This window comes from Psittacula echo (genome assembly GCF_963264785.1).
Source record: "Psittacula echo genome assembly, chromosome: 2".
Lineage (NCBI taxonomy): Eukaryota > Metazoa > Chordata > Aves > Psittaciformes > Psittacidae > Psittacula > Psittacula echo.
The window spans coordinates 49,709,188-49,731,470 of NC_137737.1; the positions used below are offsets into that span (position 1 = coordinate 49,709,188).

Here is a 22,283-nt window from a genome sequence, read left to right on the forward strand (position 1 = left end):
TTTTCTCAATGAAACAAGGATAAAAATTCAGATACTTCATTTACTTCTGGCTGGACAGAGTAATTTCATAAACCAAGCCATCTCATCAAGAGGCATAAATGCCAGTGGTATTCAAATTGACCAGTACTCTTCTCTCTCAGAATTTTAAGGCTCAGTTCATCAGTGCTTGTCCTTGTAAAACAAAGTCATATCCTGTTTCAGAAATGTGCCAAGCTCAAAAATGTGAAAGGTGACAATTTTGGATGACCCATGACATTTTATCAGGCATTGTGCTGCAGATGTAGCTGTCAAAGGAGACAGTTTGGAAGTCACTGGGGAATCATTATATATAATACCCCCCCCATCCCACCCCAGCTGGGTATTGCTTTCCATTCTTCAACACTAGGAGCCACAGTGGTTTACGTTTGAATAAGAGTGGTTACTTGCCCTGTAACAGTTTTCCTTCAGGCTGATGTCAGGTGAAGATCCCATGATTTATCATGGATTTTGAGAACCTACAACTAACATTATGATTAGGAGGTTATGATGGTTTCTGCCAGAAACATGAGACATTGTGTGTTGGCTGTCATATGTATCTCACTATTGCTGATCTTTCAGGTCACATGTCTGTAGACCAGCAACAGGGTCTTCCAATGCTACCATGAGACCTACCACTACTAAAACTGCCAAGTTTGTAAAATGAATACTGCTTTATTATCCTTTCATATGAAAGTTGCAATCAAATCAATAAAAAATGAAGCAAACAAGCCAAAAGCAAAGCATTGCTTGTAGTGTCTGTAGAAGGAATTCGTAATTTACTGGTCTACACTTGAGCACATATCTACAAATGATTATTTGATTCTCAGAATATAGATTGTATCTTCAAGTCAACAGACATAAGCATTCACTCTTCTCACAGTTAAAAATTAAAATGCAAGTGAAGTAAATTACATTTTTGAACACTTAGCTACTCATTAGAAATGCTAGATGTAATTTGCATCAGTCTGTGTAGATGTCTGAAGTTGTTTTTCTTACTTGCTGCAACTTTTGCTACCAATGTAAGGAAAATAATTAGTTAAAAATTGTATGGAATTAAAATCTAAGTGTATGGATATTCATGTTTACCTAAGTATATTACGTAATTCTGTACGTTATAGATTTCTTGGAACTGATACTATTGATACACTTGTCAGATAGTGAACATAGTTACTATAACATTCAAAGATACTTAATTTTCAGGTTTCATTCAACAGCTTTTTTTCAAGTGCATAGTTTCATAGTTTTTCCTTACATGTTTTCATTTCCCATTTCTGCCTGATAATCTTTTACACTCTAATCACAGTGAAACAGTTATTACCTTAGAAAAAAATGAAAACTCCATAAGCTACATACATCAGTAGGTATATGCTGATAATATGTGCAACCTTTAAAATTCTTTGCTCTGCAAGGTAGACTGGAAGTTAAATTGATAGGAATCCTTTGAATTTAATTCTGAGAACTGCACAGGTTAAAATCAGTTTTATATGGGTTGCCAGCCCATCTTAGTAATAAATCTCCAGGGTACATGCTACTAAGATATGCCTAACACAGATGCCTAGGTAGCATTTCTTAATAGATTTCTGTGTATTTATCACAACGTTTTTGTTTGCCTTTGTGTCTTTTGGAATGAGTGTAATAGCATCAGTGTTACATTCCCATCCACCTGTTCTCACTGAAAAGAACCTCCTTATCACTGACATTGCTGAAGTGTCTTTCCATTGCTAGTTAATTGTTAGGGTTGTTTTATGCAGTAATCCAGAACAACATGTGCTTATTAGAATGATGAAAAATTAGCCTTTCATTAAAATCGACTTCCTGCTTTTTTTAGGCTATTGACAGTATTCATCAAGTGGGAGTCTACTGCTTAGCACTCGTACCAGCAAACACACTTCCAAAGACACCGCTGGGAGGAATACACCTGTCAGAAACCAAACAGCTTTTCTTGGAAGGATCGCTGCATCCTTGTAATGTACTGATGTGTCCCCACACATGTGTAACAAATCTGCCTAAGCCAAGGCAAAAACAACCAGGTGAGTCAAGGCAAAGGGACCATAACTTAATATTGTGTGTTCATGGTATGGAGAAAAATAACAGAATTGTTAATGCAGGTGAAGACCAGCTTGATCAGCTGTTTCTGTTAAATATTCCAGGTGTATTAGGGACATCATTGGTTTTGGCAGAAGCTAGAAGTACCTTCACAAAGAGTGCAAAGAAAAATGCTCCAAAAACCTAAGTTCAGTGAACATGTAAGGCACTGTGAGGCCACACCTGGAGTTCTTTGTAAATTCCTTGTTAGTTATGTTTAAAGAGAATGGACTGAGACCAAAATAGAGAAAGATAAAATCTGGCTTACTTGAAGGCTGAGTTTGTGAAGTAGAAATAGAGATGAAGAGGACCGTTGACACTAAACCAGTGATGGAAGAAGAGCAAATACTTAATAAGTGGTCGTAAATAAATTAAGCCCAAGAATGAGGATAAAGGTTTTTACCTGAGTAGGGAGGGTTTTTTTTATTCTCACAGCAAGTATATTTGAGGTAAAACTCTAGTTTTGAGACAGATCCTCAGAAGTTCTGCCACAGTTTATGAAAAATACTGGATGAAATCATACAGCAAGGCACTGACTCAGGAGGCTGAGAAAACCCTTGCAGCCTGCTGTAGTCCAGTCACTGATTACTCTTGCCCCATAAACATGCAAAATTTAGCACATTTTTTACTTTTAATCCAATTGCAGATTTTAGTACTCAGATTAATTTCAAGGATTTCTGGATCTGTAGCCTCAGGCTTAAGACCTGAATTCAGCTATGTTAGACTAAATGATTTTTAGATTCAAAGTGCAACGGGTTGTAGCTGGGTTTGAACTAGTGGGGCATTGTTCTAGTATTAATGAAGACCAGAAGGCCTCCCGCCTCCCAAGGGTGCCATTAGCGTGCTCTGCTCGCTCCCTGAAATGCCTGTACACCAATGCACGCAGCACGGGGAATAAGCAGGAGGAGTTAGAAGTCTGTGTGCGGTCTAAAGGTTATGATCTGGTGGCAATTACAGAGACGTGGTGGGACAGCTCACATGACTGGAATGTGGTCATGGATGGCTATGTCCTGTTTGGGAAAGATAGGTCAACAAAGCGAGGTGGTGGAGTTGTCCTTTATGTGAGAGAGCGACTAGAATGTATTGAGTTCTGTCCAGGGGCAGATGAGGGGCAAGTGGAAAGTCTGTGGGTACGAATTAAGGGACAGGCTGGTACGGGTGATACAGTTGTGGGGGTCTATTATAGACCTCCTGATCAGGACGAAGGAGTTGATGAGGCTTTCTACAGGCAACTGAAAGCAGCCTCGCGAATACATGCCTTGGTCCTCATGGGGGATTTTAACCACCCCGATATTTGGTGGAAGACTCACACAGCCAATCATTCACAGTCTAGGAGGTTCCTCCAGTGCATTGATGGTAACTTCTTAATGCAAATGGTGGACAAGCCAACTAGGAGAGGAGCGCTGCTGGATCTAGTACTCACCAACAAGGAGGGTCTGGTTGAAGTGGTGATGGTCAATGGCAGCCTTGGCTGCAGTGACCATGAGATGGTGGAGTTTAGGATCCTGTGTGGGAGGAATAGAATACCTAGCAAAGCCACAGTTCTGGATTTCCGAAGGGCCAACTTTGGCCTCTTCAATCAATTGCTAAGGGAAGTCTCATGGGAAAGGGTACTAGGTGGTAAAGGGGCTCAAGATAGTTGATCAGCATTCAAGGACGACTTCTTCCAAGCTTAAGATCAGAGCATCCCAATGGGTAGGAATCAAGTAAGGGAGCCAGGAGACCAGCATGATTAAACAAGGAACTGCTGGGCAAACTCATGTGGAAAAAGAGAATTTATGAATTATGGAAGGAGGGGCTGGCCACTTGGGAGGAATATAGGACAGTTGTTAGAGGATGTAGGGAGGCAATTAGGACAGCTAAGGCCTCCTTGGAACTTAATCTTGCAAGTCAGGTTAAGGACAATAGAAAGGGCTTCTTCAAATACATAGCGGATAAAACTAACACAAGAGGCAATATAGGCCCACTGCTGAACGAGGTGGGTGCCCTGGAGACAGAGGATATAATGAAGGCAGAGGTGCTGAATGCCTTCTTTGCCTCTGTCTTTCCTCCTGCAGACTTTCCCCAGGGGCCCCAGATTCCTATAGCCCCAGAAGGAGTCAGGATAAAGGAGGAGTTTGCTTTGGTAGATGAGGATTGGGTTAGGGATCAGTTAAGCAATCTGGACATCTATAAATCGATGAGTCCGGATGGAATACACGCACGGGTGCTGAGGGAGCTGGCGGAGGTCATTGCTAGGCCACTCTCCATCATCTTTGGTAAGTCGTGGGAAACAGGAGAGGTGCCTGAGGATTGGAGGATGGCAAATGTCACGCCAGTCTATAAGAAGGGCAAGAAGGAGGACCCGGGTAATTATAGACCGATCAGCCTTACCTCCATCCCTGGAAAGGTGATGGAACAACTTATTCTTGACACCATCTCTAGACATATCAAGGATGAGGGGGTCATTAAGAGTAGCCAACATGGTTTTACCAAGGGGAAGTCATGTTTGACCAACCTTATAGCCTTCTATGAGGAAGTAACTAGGTGGATGGATGATGGTAGAGCGGTAGATGTGGTTTTTCTTGATTTCAGTAAGGCATTTGATACTGTCTCCCACAGCATCCTCATAGATAAGCTAAGGAAGTGTGGGCTTGATTATCAGGTAGTGAGGTGGATCAAGAACTGGTTGAAAGGAAGAAGGCAGAGAGTTGTGGTCAATGGGGCATAATCTAGCTGGAGATCTGTGACTAGTGGAGTCCCTCAGGGGTCAGTGCTGGGACCAGTGCTGTTTAATATTTTCATCAACGACCTGGATGAGGGAACTGAATGTACCCTCAGCAAGTTCGCTGATGACACTAAACTGGGAGGAGTGGCTGACACGCCAGAAGGCTGTGTTGCCATTCAGCGAGACCTGGACAGGCTGGAGAGTTGGGCGGGGAGAAACTTGATGAAATTCAACAAGGGCAAGTGTAGAGTCTTGCATCTGGGGAGGAACAACCCCATGTACCAGTACAGGTTGGGGGTTGACCTGCTGGTAAGTAGTGAAGGGGAAAGGGACCTGGGGGTTCTGGTGGATAGGAGGATGACCATGAGCCAGCACTGTGCCCTTGTGGCCAAGAAGGCCAATGGCATCCTAGGGTGCATTAGAAAAGGTGTGGTAAGTAGGTCAAGAGAGGTTCTCCTCCCCCTCTACTCTGCCTTGGTGAGGCCGCATCTGGAATATTGTGTCCAGTTCTGGGCCCCTCAGTTCAAGAAGGACAGGGACCTGCTGGAGAGAGTCCAGCGCAGGGCAACTAAGATGATTAAGGGAGTGGAGCATCTCCCTTATGAGGAGAGGCTGAGGCAGCTGGGTCTCTTTAGCTTGGAGAAGAGGAGACTGAGGGGTGACCTCATCAATGTTTACAAATATGGAAAGGGTGAGTGTCAGGATGATGGAGCTAGGTTTTTCTCAGTGATGTCCAGTGATAGGACAAGGGGTAATGGGTGTAAACTGGAGCATAAGAGGTTCCGTGTGAACATCAGGAAAAACTTCTTTACTGTGAGAGTGACAGAGCACTGGAACAGGTTGCCCAGGGGGGTTGTGGAGTCTCCTACGCTGGAGATATTCAAGGCCCGGCTGGACAAGTTCCTGTGTGATGTACTCTAGGTTACCCTGCTCTTGCAGGGGGGTTGGACTAGATGATCTTTTGAGGTCCCTTCCAACCCTCGGGATTCTGTGATTCTGTGAAATGTTGCTTTCCACTTTGAAAACCAGCTTGGAATATGAAGTGGTTTTACCTTCTGATCTTGAATATGGGGACTATCCATCATGAATTCAGTGTAAGTTTGCCAAAAATGTCAGCTTGTTTCTTTATTTAAAACCTTTGGACAATGTTTCAGAAATAAAGACTATAATTCCAGTTTGTGTTTACTGGGAATGTTAGAGGTTAACAGTGACTTCCCCTAACTTAATAAAAGCAATGAAGCCTTTAACTGTAGTGCTCAATTTGGTATTTCCTTATTGCTGCTTTACAAAGCAATAACTGAATTAGGATCAGTGCATTGGAGATAAGTATAGTATGTATACATTGTATATCACTATAGGCAAAGCAATGCCCAGAACGCAGAAACTAGCCTGATGGCATCACGTTCTCCCATTTTTCAGAATTGTGACATACTGAGAGAATATTGTTTTCATATTTTTAATGCAGAGTAGCCTGTAGGTGTTGTTTATCTGGGTTACTTACACATCTTGTATTTTGACACATATACCACATACCATCACTGAGGCAAAGCTTGGACATCACAGACTAGAAGTAAAGCCTGGTATCAACTGCAGTTGATCAGTAATACATGCCAGAGAAGAAGAAAACAAATGCATGAATGGTATCTGTAAAACAGGTGTTTTTCCTTGATGGTAACAAAAGAACATCAGTGAAATCCACCTCATGAAGAAATGTCAGCCATGGCATCTTCCTTTCCTGTAAAGCTGTTATTTTTCAGTCTCTACCTTGTGCTACAGGGCTCACATATATTTTATCATATGCACCATCTGCCTTCCTAATCCTTGTCACTTCATGTCTATAGCATTACAGAATTGCTAATACAGATGCTACTTAGCCCAGGGAACAAAAGAGAGAAATAGGAACATTGTCCCTGAAGCCTGGATACATCTCATCTGGTTTTAGGCACTTGAATGGACATGCCTAAATTAGGAGCTGTATTTTCCAAAGATTCCTCATACCAAAGCAGACAAGATGTGTCTCTGGCTGTAGAGAGACCAGGCTAAATGGACTTCTTGGTTAGATATGTTTAGACAGGGTAAATAAAGTCCTGCATATCTTCCAGCTACTTCTGGTCCATCGACCAAAGTCTATATCAAAGAGATGTGCATAAGGTTTGGTGTGGTGGATGGCAATAAGAAAAATATAATGTAATGCAAAATAAATAAATAATTCGTCCAGAAACAAAGGCTTTTTATTGTACATTTCTGCTCTGTTCTAGAAATTGGCCCTGCCTCTGTGATGGTGGGGAACTTGGTCTCTGGAAAAAGAATTGCACAGGCCAGTGGTAGAGATTTGGGGCAAATAGAAGATAATGACCAAGCCAGAAAGGTAAGCTGAACTTTTCTGATACTGCTTTTATTTAGCTAGTTAGCATCAGGACACTTAGCAGCACATAGATTGTAATTATTATTATTATTATAATTATTATTATTACTATTATTTGCAGAATTTGTTGATCCCTTTTTTAAATTCACACTGAAATATTTCAGAACCCCCATTTACAGCTAAATATAAAATAGACATGAGGGGAAGTCACTGTGTTCCGTTTCAATGGATTTTTTTTTAGTAAGTTTACATGGGACAACAGAACATGGTAAAAAGTGTTAATGGAGCTTCATTTTTTACCAAGTTCATGTGGAGTGCAGGGAACTTTGTTTGCATATATGATCCTGGCCTTATTTGTTGTTATTTTGATCCTGTAAAATTAAGTTGAAATTCAGCTCTTTCAGGAGCTTATGTGAATAATTAAGTTAGTGAAGTTCTGAGCATTATAAATATTTGTATATTTATAGTAAGAAAAGAGAGGAAGCTAAAGAATTAAAATGGTGATTAAATTCAGAGAGATCAGTAAGAACTGTCTTATTGCTTTGAAAGTATATGTAGTAATATATCATAACCTCAACAGTGTCTTCACTTCCAGAGAGGCTGCTGCTACCATGCAAAAGCACCTCACTATAAATATGTGATGACAAGAGAATTAATTCATGTTTAGTGCTTCTGGGTATTGATGTAAAATGTAGCATATAAATGAGTAAGACATAGCTAAGCTAGCAAAAATAGTTATGTGTTTTTTGAAGCCAAAAGGTTATTTAGTGTCATGACTATCACTCTGCTTTATTTTAGTTCCTCTTCCTCTCCGAAGTGTTGCAGTGGAGAGCTCAGACCACTCCTGACCATGTGCTTTACACTCTACTCAACTGCAGGGTAAGAAGATCAGATGTTGCTCTGACAGGCTGCGGTATGGGAAATGGCACACCGGTATTTCAGCTGCACCTGTTTCTGCTATGGCTGAACGTGACCTTTCTGTTTCTTTTCCCATTAATACTTAGCTGTTATATATAATGTTCACTGAAGCAGAAAGGAAAAGAGAATAATCATTGCCAGTTGTCAAAATAGAGATTGCTTTTATATGAGACAACGCGCCTTACACATTTCTCGTTTCTTTTTCCACCACATGTGTTATGGGTGAGCTAACACTGCAAATCTATTTCAGTAGTCATTGTTCCTATACCAATGACTAGTATTTAATACTGCTCACCATCCTGATTTCCAATTAGGAAAGCACAGGCTTGGCAAAATCAGAGTGTTTTCCCTAAATAAAACAATTACAGTTGTTTTGAAACTGGACCATCTGTTGGAGGTGTAAGAATGGGGAAAGGAGGTGAAGAGAAAATGAGGTATGTCCAGATTCCAACGAGGTCTGCGGTGGATTACTGATACCTCTGCATATCCTACATTAGGTGCCAGCGTGGCACAGGATTTCATTGCTTATAAAAAATGAATTAATGTACATCATATGGTACAGAACTTGGTTTACTAAGAGTGGGTGATTACAGACTTCCTAGATGATTGTAGATGACAAGCCAGTAGTTCCCAAGACCACTGTAGAGGATGAAAGTCTGATTTCAAACCATCCCCCTATGGTACATCCAGACACATCTGTCAGAACTGGAAAACATATGTAGTATGTGAGGGTCTCCAGGAGAGGAGGGGCCTGGAATAGTGCTATTTCACTAAGCAACCTGGAGTAGCTGGTGTTGTCTCAGCCCATCATGTGGTCCCTACACAATTTGTATGGGTTCTTAAACCTCCAGTAGTTTGTGAACCTCTATGAAACCATCGCTTACTGTATTTACAGGACATGCTTCCTCAGCCTGTATTACAGTGCTGGTACCAAAGTTCAGTTAAGGGCTACCAGTAAGTCACTAAATGACCTTATCATTCCATAGAAGCGAAAAATAGTTGAATTTTGAAATTCAACTGAAAGATAGCAGATTTAGATTAGGTGTAAGGAAGAAGTTCTTTACTGTGAGGGTGGTGAGGCACTGGCATGGGTTGCCCAGAGAAGTTGTGTAGGCCCCATCCCTGGAAGTGTTCAAGGCCAGGTTGGACAGGGCTTGGAGCAGCCTGTCTATTGAAAAGAGTCTCTGTTTGTGGCAGGGCTTTGGAACTGGATGGTCTTTAAGGTGCCTTCCAACCCAAACCATTCTGTGATTCTATGATTCAGTTTCTCCCCTACTCTCAATGTGGAGTATGTTATATGAAATTTGTTTGAGAGATGTAATACTTAATGGAGAGATGTAATGTTTTATGGAAAGGAGTGACAGGTTTGCCTAGGCAAGTTTTATTACCCATCTAGAATTTTACTTCTAGTTTGTAACTTTCCCCTTTTGTCTTCCTTGTACACTTTGTTCTAAAACATTCAGGCATCTTGCAGTGGATGACTAATAGAAATCCACTGAGATTAGTGTTTTCCTCTAATCCAAGCTTTGTGAGAGTTTGGAATGTTTCAAAATTAGTGCAGCGCATTACTTTCAGTGTGTGTCATGAAGGATTGCAACACCTTTACACTGCAGGACAGCTCACATAAAAGACCCAAAGGGAACTGCTGCCTGGTGCTTGCCAATAATTCTTGTCCAACAGCAGGATTCTCCTTCCCTGCACTTCATATAAACAGTGTCTTTCATATAAACACTGCAGCTGGTTCACATGCAGCAAGTGCCAGAAGTCTTAAATGTAAACAAGTTGTGTACAAATTTGCATCATTTGCAGCAATTCCTTTTCTGTGTCAGTAAGGCCTGTGCTACTGATGTATGTGGGGATATAAAGAGTCCTTCTTCCCGTGACTATGCAAACAGGCAATTTCTTGAAAAAAGGAAAGAGGATCTTAAGCACATTCATACTGGCAAGTCTACAGTGACAAGGACACCTAGACCTCAGGTCATTTTGGCCATATTTAGGGCTGGACAGATGGAAACTGTCTCTAGACCAGCATCCATATAGTTGCATATGTCTTTAGAGGAAGCTTTCATAGTGAAATGTTCCCCACATTGTTTAGAAGACTGATTAAAATTGCCTGAAATGCGTTTCAGTAATTGTAGTTGCTGAAGATGTTGAAGAGTAATGCCAAGCCCTGACTTTGTTCTTTTTCTTTTCAATTAGGTTGTCCTCTTTGTTGACAGTTTACAATAAATTCTGTAAATGCCAAGTAGTGCCTGCTGACATGCCACTACTTCTAGTGCTAGACCTTTATCAAATTGCTGTCATCTCTCTGAAGCTTGTGGTCAATAAATACTGTGGTATTTATTGTGGAATGGTGATGGTGGATAGAAAACAGTAATCAGGGAAAATGTTTATTATTCCTTGCCTTGTTAAAATAGATTATAAAGAATATTTCTTTAAAACAGTAGACCTTCTTGCTTTCTCTCTTAATGTTTTTGATTACATTGCATGGCTTTTTTTTTTTTTTTCCCGAAAAAAAATGTTGGTTTGAGTGTATACATAGTTTTGTCTTTTTTAACCCCCATTTTTTCAATCTCCTTATTTTTAAATGCACTTAGTGCTTGCTAAGCACTCTCTTAGTGCCGGAGACTAAAATCCTCTTTTTCCACAGAACAGTTGCACAAGCAGAGGTGCAGCCCTTTCCGTACTGCCCTGCACTGCCTTTATCTCAGCACAGACCTGGCCAGCCCAGCTCTAGGCAGAATCAGAATCAGAATTACCAGGTTGGAAGGGACCTACAAGATCATCGAGTCCAACCCATGCCCTACACCTCGACTAAACCATGTCACCAAGTGCCACATCCAATCTCTTTTTAAACACATCCAGGGATGGTGACTCCACCATCCCATCATTCTGTCCTGCACGTTCATTTTTAGACTTCTCGTCTGAGGTGTCAGCTGTGGTAATGAATTCTGTGATACAGATGTGTACATATATATACACACATATATGTATTTAGAAAATGCAAGAACTGTAACACTCATCCAATTTAAAGCGCTATGTCTGTTTGATAATTTGGGGTTAGCACTGTTTGCAATGCTTCAAAAAGCCAAACTCTGTAGCATATTGTCACTTCCCCTTTTTTCTTAGTGCTGACCAGAGTTACTCAAATTCAACAAATACCTTTCTTCTCTATTTTATTTATATGCATGTGCTTAGCTTTTGTTCCAGACAAATTCTTTTCACTGTCACAAAGTATTGTTTTCTCCTGTCTTTTGTCTCTTGTCTGTTGAAGTATTTCTGCTGTGCCATTTGGCTTCACGCCAGCCTGCAGACAACGAAGTGCAATTTTCAGGATTGCTCTCCACAGATTTTCCAGATTGCTGCAGAGAGCATAAAGGCACTTTCCTGGCTGTAGCAGGGAAAACACTGCTAGTGTAGCGAGGGAGGTACAGGTTACATGGGCAAGATATTAATATACTACTGTACTGCCTTGGCTGGAGTGAAAACACTGTTGGGGTTAGAAGGTACAGAGAAAGGAACAGAGACCATTCCTCTGCTTTGCAAGCATCTTTTTTCCCTCCAACTACAGTTTGGCATAAGGCTGAAGGTTTCTGTATTTAATTTTATTTCGTGACATATTGTGGCTGCACCTCATCCAGTAACTCCTCAAAGTGCAGAGGGAAACAGAGTTTTGGCACATTGCATTATCTTCTGTGATATTTTAATTTCTTCCTGTGCAGGGAACAATAGCCAACTCACTAACTTGTGTCCAGCTACATAAACGAGCTGAGAAGATAGCTGTCATGTTGATGGAAAGGGGGCATTTACAAGATGGAGACCATGTGGCTTTAGTTTACCCACCAGGTAAAGAACTGTCATGTTTGGTACCTTGGTAGTCCCAAAAACTTATCAAGATCCTTTGGAACAGTGCTGTATTGATGGCATTATCAACCTGTAAACCATGTCAGTTGGCAAAACATAAAATATTTGCCTTATGTGTATTTCTTTGAACTTTGTCAAACATTTTTAAAAGAATTCCACTTTGCATATGTGCATAGATATTATTTCTTTGGGTTCACATTCAAATTAACTTGTGTTTTTAAAACCTGTCTCTTAAAAGCAGTCAAATTTAATTACTGCTTTTCTTTTAATTTGTTGAAAATATGCTATTTTATAAGCATCTTGCTCTACTAAAATATTCTATCTACTGAGTGTTCTTAGATTCACCTGTTGAATTCCCCCTTGGAAGTGCTGCTTCATGAGAGTAAAGCAGCAACACCTGGGAGGTAATCAGTGGGTTTTTAGAGAGAAATATGATGGATAAATAACAGATTATTAAGAAATACCAAATTATAGTCACTATTTTATCTATAGATCTCTAATCTAGACAGCTCTCTGGGCTTGGATTTCATCTTCTGACATAAGAGCTTTTACGCTTGTGTTAACTAGTACCATGTTTGACATTTGCTTAAAATTATTTCTGATCTAGTACTGCTCTTTTATCTTTAGCATTTCATGTGTGTTGGTGAAATAAACAGTCTGATTTAAGGTCTGTATTGTGATAGACAGTTGGTAGGGGCTGCGAGACACTGGTAAACTCTTTATAGGAATAATTTCTCCACAGTTAATATAGGAAAACCTTTTCTGCAAGAGAAGACTAGTATTTGAAATGGAAGAGGTTTTTTTGTGGCTGTTACTTCCCATGAATAAAACATTTTATTGCAGGAACAAGAACTTACCAGTACTGCACATCCTCTTCCACTGAAAGGATAAAACAGCCCCCATTGTCATCGTACCACAGCCTGTGTACAATACCAGGGATCCATCAAACAGCAGTATTCAAGGGTTCTTTGTGCTGGTATTTGTTTGGCCTCTTTAGATAGCTTGAAGTGTGCTGTACACAATCCGTTGCCTGCAGTCAATATTTATATAGAGCATCACCTAATTTTGTTTTGAAGCAGGATTTCAAAATTATGACTTTCTTTTTTACTGTAAAATTTCAGGTAGATAAGTCAAATCTGCATATCTGAGGTTTAAAATGACATGAGAAAGTATTTAATGAAACTTCCAGATGTTCTTTCTGCAGCTGATAGGAGAAGGCATCATCCTACCTCATGCTTTTGCTGGGGCATCCTTCCTGTAGACTCTTACTTGTCTATAAATGTAAATTTAGGAAGATAATTAATCTGTAAAAATCAGTCTTTTTAACAGGTTACTTCCTGATCGTATAGGTGGAATTCAGCTAAATGATGGTATCTGGCTATAGCTTTGTGTGTCGCCTTTGGTTTTTCATGCTCAGAACAGTACAATTGAAAGGAGTCAGTGAAGCTGAACAAATACTGACAAGGGGCTGAAAAAGAAGTCTGTTAAAGGGCTTAGTCGCTCATTTAACCTTCTGAGTTGAGTTCCAAGTAATATTTATGCTGACATAGATGTCTGTGATTAACTGATTTGATTTTCAGGGGAGGATTTTTGTTTTGTTCTTCATGCAGGAATAGACCTGATTGCAGCATTTTATGGATGCCTGTATGCAGGCTGTGTGCCAATAACAGTTCGACCTCCACATCCCCAGAACATAGCTACCACATTACCTACAGTGAAGATGATTGTGGAGGTGAGCAAACACCTGAAAATGCACAAGGAGATTAAATGGTAGACGGGAAATGGTTTTGCAAAGACTTTAGGAGCGGAAACTTAAGGGAGTGGTGGTGTAGGTTGAAGAGTTCTATTCCTTCCAAAGATTCTGGGCTTCAGTGTGTTGCAGCATCAACACTGCTTGACACACACCATCTTCTGACTTCTGCTGCCACAGTTATGCTACTTCTTTCAGGAAGTATATTTGGAGAAGTGCTTTCTTGTATTCAGCTATATGCCAGGAGTGGTAGGATTCCTCGTGTGCAAAGCTACACTGACTGTTGAGAAAAACCCCAAAATTACCCGATGGTGATTTGGCCTTAGTTCTGTACATCTAATTGTTTTGCAGTTTAGAGCAATTTCAAAGTTCTGTTGTGAAGATGTTCGTCAATGTTTTGTTTCATCCAGAGAAGCGTTCCTCAGACTTCTTCATTCAGTGCTTTCTTTTGATAGTTTGGATTTATCTAATGGTGTTTAGTCTTTGTTGCACATAAATAACTTCATTGTGCTTGTTACTGAGGGAAATAAAATGGTTTCAAACATATAGTCTTTTACATCTGGCAGTTTCTAATCTGTTGAATGGAATTCTGAGTCTCTGAAAAACAAGTTGAAACAAATGGCTTTTTAACATTTCTAATTAATGTTGATACTTTCAAGTAATAAGTACTAGAGATAGTTATAATTTATGGCTTTCCTTATGGCATCACAAGCCAAATATTAGTAGAGATAGCAGAAATTGTCTTCAGGGTTCTCATTATATAGTAGTTTGGCACTCACAGTTTTCAAACATCAGTTGTTAAAATCATAGAAGTGATGTAAAATACGATATTTTGTTTTTCTTTTGATGTTTAATAGCCAAATCAGATCTGTTTGGTTTCATGATGAAAAACTAAGGACAGGTCTAAGCTGACTTGTAATCATTGTCCCTTCAATAGATTAACTTTAAATAAAATGTTGAAATTTATTAGCTGTAATAATGCCAGTTTGACTTAAAAGCCTCTCAGCTCTGTTTTACATAGGATTTTCTTTGATTTTGGAGAGGAATGACCTTTTGGAAAATAAAATATTGAGGCTGTTTCTTCATTGAAAAAGCAATCATACAAATTTTCTGGTGTGATGGGGTCAAAACCTTCTCTGACATGCTATATGACTACACAGCACCTTTTGAAGTCAGTAAAAATGACTTCTGAGCAAAATTTGGCCTACATAATTGTGTCTTGGTGATGAACTGGTAATAGTAAAATATAACTTAATTTTATTGAACCCCATCTCAAGCAGTTGCTAATTTGTACCTCAGATGTCTTCTTTCTCCTTCCCACCATCCCCTTGTGTTTACCTCTGACTTGCTATTTTCCAGACATGGATGTTCTGTATTTTAATGAACCTCCTGATCTCCCAGATAACGTAATTCCTGAGAGAGCTAGTAACTACCAACTCATGAAATTCCTTTTTTGATTTATGGCTTCACTTAAAGTTTAAGAACAGCTATGTAAGAATTACCTTGTCTTGACATGGCAGTGGCATGATTGGAGTGAGGAATGCTGCAGTGGCTTCATTTGTCTTGTAGCTTGAAACATTTATATTGTTCATACAGGGAAATCATGGAGTTAGAGGAAGTAAGTTGAGCTGGGATCAGTGCTTGTATGCTTCAGTTTCCTCATGTGCTCTATAAAGTTGACTTCCATGAGATTCCTGTTGACAGAAGTGTATCTCTTCTGCTCCAGGGTAAAATTCAATGTACATATTGTTAGTGATTTACTTAGGTTGAACATGAGAAATTCTTTGTGCAATGAAATGTTTCATATTCCTTAAAGAAAAAAGAAACCTCTTAGCTTAGTTCCTCAAAGTTTCATAAAAGAAGAATGATGCTGCCTTTTCAGTTTTTCCTCTGTACTATCTTCAGTGAGCAAGTGTTCATATTTGTTTGTCTGAATATATCCTTAAATATATTGTTTTTTATAATCAGTAAGAAATAGTCTAGTAGTTGCTACTTATTAATTTTAAAAGCAGCAAATCTAAAAGGAGAATAGAAATCAGCACGTCATCTAGAATTCAGTGCAGATGGTATTTGAAGTAAACTGCCCATTTCGTTCCTTAGTGCCACTTGCACAATTTGTGGTCTAGAGCTACTTTTGCCAATAATCAGAAGAGTTCCAAGTGGTTTATCACTAGCACAGGAATTGGAAATACATGGCTAACATAAAATTGACTTAAGATAGTAAAATTATTCATGTAAATGTCAGGCTAGGTTTGGGTTATGTGAAAATACTGTTTATAAACCAAGATCTATTGCCATCACTTAGGAAGTGTTCTGGTCACAGTATTCTGCACTGGCATTCTGGGTTGATAACTGATAAAATGTTTTGGAAAAGTCACACTCTCGCTATTAAGGTGCCTTTAGTTGCATTACAGCACTTCTCAAAGTACAATTTTCATGTAATTTGTAAAACTCACATGTCTTCATCTGCTTTGTGAGCTGCATTTTTTGTGCATCTCTCTACCTCCTGACGGGAAAACAGAAGACTAATATACCTGTGTCCTGTTCTGGCAGAAAATAAATCATGGTCTTGCTCATTTTTATGGGAGAATTAATCAGTATCCCATTGTATTCTTATTTATTTCTTAAATTCCTAGGTGAGCCGCTCTGCCTGCTTAATGACTACACAATTAATATGTAAATTGTTACGGTCGCGAGAGGCGGCAGCAGCAGTGGATGTCAGAACATGGCCTCCGGTACTAGATACGGGTGAGTACTAAGGCTAGGAGACCTCTGTGTCTTCTTTTATCATTGCATTTGTCAAGCCCTCAGAGGTCTATCTGTCATGGGAGTAAGACATGCACATTTTCTTTCTCTGTTTTCACTAGATGATTTGCCAAAGAAGCGGCCTGCACAGATCTACAAACCTTCTAACCCCGAAACGCTTGCTTACCTTGACTTCAGTGTCTCCACAACTGGCATGCTAGCAGGGGTAAAGGTAGGGACTTCTTGTTGAAGCTTGTATTGCTGCTATCAATCACACTTGACTGGCAGGTGGTACATTGCTCTTGATTTGTAACTCCTCTTGATTTTTGGTAATAGAAGTGGAATTGCTTCCTTCCTTGCAGTCATTATTCGATTCCATTAACATTAAATTAGTTCCATACTCACTAGGGTACCATGTGTGGTGAGTTCAGCTCCTCTTCTCCTCAGACTAAAAATTTCATTCCAATATCCCTGCAGATAGCCCACTACTTGCTGGTGCATCTATTATTTCCATTTTATGAAGGAAATGAGATTTACTCATCCCTTTTTTACTCATTCTAATATCCATTCATTGTTTCCTCCTTATTGCAACTCAGCTACTGGCAATTGCCATTCAATATTCTCTTCTTCATGCAATTAAGAGAACTGCTGATGTTTCTGGTATATTCACCTGGTCCAATACCAGAGTAAGGAGCAAAAAATTCATTGATGTATTTGTTTGATAAGCTTAGGCATCCTGGGCTCTTTTAAATTTCTATTCTGCCATTTTCTCCAACCCTTTACCCACAGTTCATCAAAGCTGGTTTACCTAGCTGTTGACTTAAATATTATACACTTATTTATACACTTATTATAGTGTTGGTTTCACCAACACACAGGCAAATGTAAAATCACTCTGTTATTCTTACCTTCTTATTATTCTTCCTTATTCTGTTGCATATCCAAGGATTATCATTACTTCAGCAATCTCTGCTGACATATCACACTTATAGCCTGTATTGAATTCCTCAAATTTTTGGCATCACTCATCTATTTTTAGAAGCTGTCAGCATTCTTTATAAACAAAAAAAGCATTGTTTTCCTAGTTTTTGGGTGGAGAATTAGAAGCAGAGAGCAGTGAACTGGCCAGCCTGAGGCTTACTGATGGTTGAATGACGAGCTGGCTGATGGTCATGTATCGTACACTCCTGGAAGATTCATTTCTTCTAACTTTAAATAGCTACAATGCCTACAGATGTGGATTACTCATTGGGCTCCTCAGTAATCAACAGAGAGAAGCAAGGACTTTTAGGGTCTGACTTATCTGTAACATCTAGTTTTGAATAGGATGAATGTCACATAAGTCTTCATTTCTTCTAAAGGGAGCCTTAAATGATTGTTTCAGATGCAGTCATCCAGATTAAATCTGGCGTGAATTTCATCTTATCAGGCGTCTTGCAGAAATGACTACTGACAATGCAGAGTCAGTATTTGAAGAGCTTCAAAGATGGGCAAAGGCAGGGCCAGTCAATGAACCTTTTCTTAATGTGGCCAAAGGGAAATCCAGATAAACCCATCAAGGAATTCTGAATTAGCTTCTGAAATCTGGGTCACAGTGCTTCCAGATCACTGATTCAGCAGGTTTATGTAAACAGTTACCATCTGCTAGATAATCATTAGTGGTCAATTAATTGCAAAAGGATTGTAAGAGGCCACGAGGCTTATATCCATAATGCAGGGGTGTTAAATTAAAAAAAAAAAAAGAAAATGGCTAAACAACTCATGTGGCTTCTGAAAAGTTGATAAATGTTTTATAATCACTTTGGAAGCAGTAGATTCCACTGACACTCACTCTCAGCCTTTTCAATAGCTCACACCCAGTATGGTGTAAAAATTTACAGAATAACACCAGTTCTGGACCTCTGGAGTTCAGTATAATCCTGTGTGGAAAAGTGGTCTTGATTCAGCTACAGTAGAATTAATCTCTGCAAACTGCCTATGATCACTGTATGGATACCTGTTTTGAGCTGGTCCTTTTGCATCACTTGGAACATGTCCAGCCTCTGTTGCAGCTCTCATTGACAATGCAGAAAAAGTCACTTCTGAAGCTTTATTCCACTGTTTACCTTAAGATTAAATAAATTTTACCTTCCAAGTGCCTGTTCCCCTCCATTGACTCTTAACAGTGCATAATGCAACTAGCTCAGTGTGTGGCAGAGTTCAAAGGTTAGATGAGTTAAATCCTATCCAGGCTGTATTTCTAACAGGGGTATCTTTCTTGTTATTAACAGAGAGGACAAAGATTAAAAGATGTAATTCTGTTCCCACTGCAGTTAGAACTTCTGAGCCAGGATGGGTGAGCGTAGGAAACGTCCTAACACTGGGGGAAGGACCAGAAGAACTTTGTTTTAATTGGTTTTTTTGTTTCTGCTTTCTGCTTGTTACATCTCTTGAGAGTTTTCTTGCGATGACTTTAAAAGCCTGTTGCTCAATTAGGAGCTGGAGAACCTGAAGACATTTTACAGAAACTCTACTGAGTTTATTGGGGATCTTTCTCACTGAATGATTAGGTCCTTAGTACTGTTTTGTATGCAAAATCCGCTTCAATTTAAAAAGTGCATCGACATTTTTTATTTATTGCATTAAGAAATATGTACTTAGAAGCATATTACTCATTATCCACAAAATATTTCATTCAGATCCTGCAGTCATTCATTCCTTTGTTCTTTGAGGAAGCTTAGCTTGTTACCATTAGCTTTGCGTACAGCTTGGAGCACATTTTCAAACCACTCACAGCTTTCTCCCTGAATCACTTCAAACATACCATTCATTCTGTCTCCCTTACCCTTTCACAATTATTTGGATGCCCTCTTAAAGGAAAATTATGTTTTCTTAGACATAAATTACATGTGTGTTTACTCTGAGCACAAAGTCAATATTTATTTGTTTTCTTTATCCTGTAGCAGATTTAAGCACTTGGCGCAGTTTGGGAATGAGCCTTCCAAATGACATAGCTGATCATTTTAATTGCTTTGCTGTTGTCTTTCAGATGTCTCATGCAGCCACTAGTGCCTTTTGTCGTTCTATTAAGCTGCAGTGTGAGCTTTATCCCTCCAGAGAAGTTGCTATTTGCTTGGACCCCTACTGTGGACTTGGGTTTGTCCTCTGGTGCCTCTGCAGGTGAGGTTTCTCCTCAGCCTCTTGAAATACTGTTTCCATTGTACTACAACACAACAAACTGGATGATGTGAATGATAAAAGGATGGGAAGAACAGACATTATTTCTGGGACTGACAAAGGCAATTGGAATTGCTGGAAGCTATACAGAGAGTGCTGTACAGAGAATACGCTTTATTTGAGCAGGGCATGGCTGTGGGTGGTTAGACTTAGGAGTGCAAAACATCAACACAGCTGCTCACTGACCTCCTGCAGGTTTACTGCTGTCTCCGCAGAGTTGTTCTAGTTTTATTTGATGAAGGCAGAGCTTTTCCAATATTACCTTAAGGAAGTGGTTTCCTGATGTCCTCTTTTTCATTCTCAATCTGAAAGTACAAGTAGATATCTGGGACTTCCTCATTTGTGTGACTTACGGATGTGAATTTTGCAGACATGAAAGTGTGTTTTCTTGCAGAAGGGTGCTTTTGTGGCAGTAGCAAAGCTATCAGAAAAAAACAGTGAAATGTGAATCAGCTTTTTTGTTCAAAAGTTTAGAAATTTAACATTTCTGTCAGTCTCTATACTCTAGGGAAGTTACAGTTCAGCACTGAAAGCAGTTCCATCGATTCTTTTCTCTCTCTTTTTTTTTTTCCAAGTTAGCTGGGTTGATGCAGAGGCAAAGGGAAAGAGCTATGGGAGTGTTAATGGCACACATTTTTATGAAGACACAGTAGCCCAACATCTTGTCTCCCTCCATCAAAAGTTCTTTGGTGTTAGCAGTACTGCTATTTTTAGTTACTAAAATGAAGATAATCCAGTAAATATATTGAAGCTTAAAAAAAAAAAACCAAACAACCCAAACTCAGAAAACCTTTCAGAAATTTTGAGATTTTAATTATATTACTCATTTCAAGTTAAATTTTTAAAATGTTGTTCGTGGCTGCCCCATACCTGGCAATGTTCAAGCTCAGGTTGGATGGGGCTTTGAGCAACCTGGTTTAGTGGAAGGTGTCCCTGCTAATGGCAGGGGGGTTGGAACTGGATGGTCTTTAAGGTGCCTTACAACCCAAACCATTCTATGATTCTGTGATTTCGTATATAGACTTGTGTGTTCCAGCATGCCCTGATATCAGCTGTTAGGCCCTCACTCTGCTGGGGGCTAAGCCAAGTCTGCCATGGTGCATTCAGTGAGACCAGGGAAGGATTGTAGAGCACCATAGGAGAGTTCAGCTAAGGAGTTTATTATTGTATGGGATAATGTTGGGACATGGTGCATCTGAGAATAACTTCTGTGCAACATCATGATTGAACCATAAAATACAGATAAATGTTAACCTGTCCAAAACCCAAGTAATTTGTGGTGCCTGTGACTCTCCTGAATACAGAAATATTTGTTTCTTCCAGAAACGTATTTGTGACAAATAAGTATTTGCTGCCCTTAGGTCCTTCCCAATATTGATAGTGTTCAGCCTTTTGGGAGGAGAAGCTTATGGACTGGCAACTGAATTCAGGCAGCAAGCCTTTGGGAGAAAGCAATCAAGTTCTGTGCCCCTCTGTAGCTTACAGAAGGAATAGAAAACTTTATACCATTTTCAAAGAAGAGAAAGGAAACAAAGGAGTTGAAGGAACTGAGGTCAGGCCAGCAACACTCTAATCTTAGGAACCATCGTGTCAATCTCTTCTTTGCCACTGATTTCCTGTTCATATAAAACAAGAAAAATTGCAGGCTTCTTGAATTGCGACTGTCATTTAGAGAAAGCTGATGTCAGATAGAGCTTCATTAATTCCACTTACAAACTTAATTTCCATTTCATTACTATTTTAGAAATGAGTATTATTTCATCTGATAGCAAAAAATACATCCTGGAGGCTATTAGAATCTTCATAACTTTGCAACTTTGCATTTTACTCTCTGTAGTTTAGTATACTCAAATCCTCCCCAACATTTTACAGGCTATATTTCTACCTCAGAGGATTCTACTGTAAAGTTATAATTGTCTGTCACCACTTCCATTAACTAACTTAATTCTTCTAATGATATATGCAAATGAAGTTAGATCTTTAGTTTTTGATCAGCTAGGAGGTTTTGAGAGTTAAAAAGGAACTTTTCATTTTAGGAGCCCACCAGGAAGAGACAACAACCTCTTGTGCTCCATGCGGTTAAAATGACAAGTACCTTTTAATCCCTTTATTAACTAGACCAGAGGAGGCACTGACTCAGGAATGAAAGAAAAACTAACCTTTTATCCCCGTTGTAGGTGCTTAGACGTTGTGCTGGCCTGCTTCACTGCGGTGCCCCAGAATGCCCCATTCTGTGAGGTCAAAGCTACTTAGGAAAGCTGCTGGAGCATGGAGCCAGCCCTTTGGTAAGTTTGGAATATATTGCATAGTTTTGCAAAGTTTTTTATTTTTTTTAATTTATTATTTTATGGCCTAACGGCTATAAAATAATAAAGAAAAGAAACCTTGCAAAGCAGAGCAATACATTTAAAAAAAATGGGAGTTACCATATTCCCTCTAAACTGGCTGCATGCTCCAGCAGGGTTTCCTTGGAAGCTTTGTCATTAAACAGCACATCCTGAGTGTGACAGCAGTCATCAGCCCCATGTGAGTTTACAAACCCCAGACTTCCCAATTTTAACAGGTTCCTACTCATGACTCAATAAAATAATACATTATTTTTGTGTTTTTCTCTT

General features: G+C 39.5%; 1 protein-coding gene across 1 annotated transcript in view; it reads left to right on the forward strand.

Annotated features, from left to right (window-relative positions):
• DIP2C (disco interacting protein 2 homolog C) overlaps positions 1–22,283 on the forward strand; it is a gene marked incomplete at both ends in the record, with an annotated part of 321,979 nt that overhangs the window by 256,753 nt on the left and 42,943 nt on the right. The window contains 8 exons of the mRNA XM_080611663.1: positions 1,847–2,048; positions 7,069–7,178; positions 7,974–8,054; positions 11,816–11,939; positions 13,568–13,689; positions 16,344–16,455; positions 16,575–16,684; positions 19,481–19,611. Of these exons, the coding sequence (XP_080467789.1) occupies positions 1,847–2,048; positions 7,069–7,178; positions 7,974–8,054; positions 11,816–11,939; positions 13,568–13,689; positions 16,344–16,455; positions 16,575–16,684; positions 19,481–19,611 (992 nt within the window). The remainder of the gene's footprint in view (positions 1–1,846; positions 2,049–7,068; positions 7,179–7,973; positions 8,055–11,815; positions 11,940–13,567; positions 13,690–16,343; positions 16,456–16,574; positions 16,685–19,480; positions 19,612–22,283) is intronic.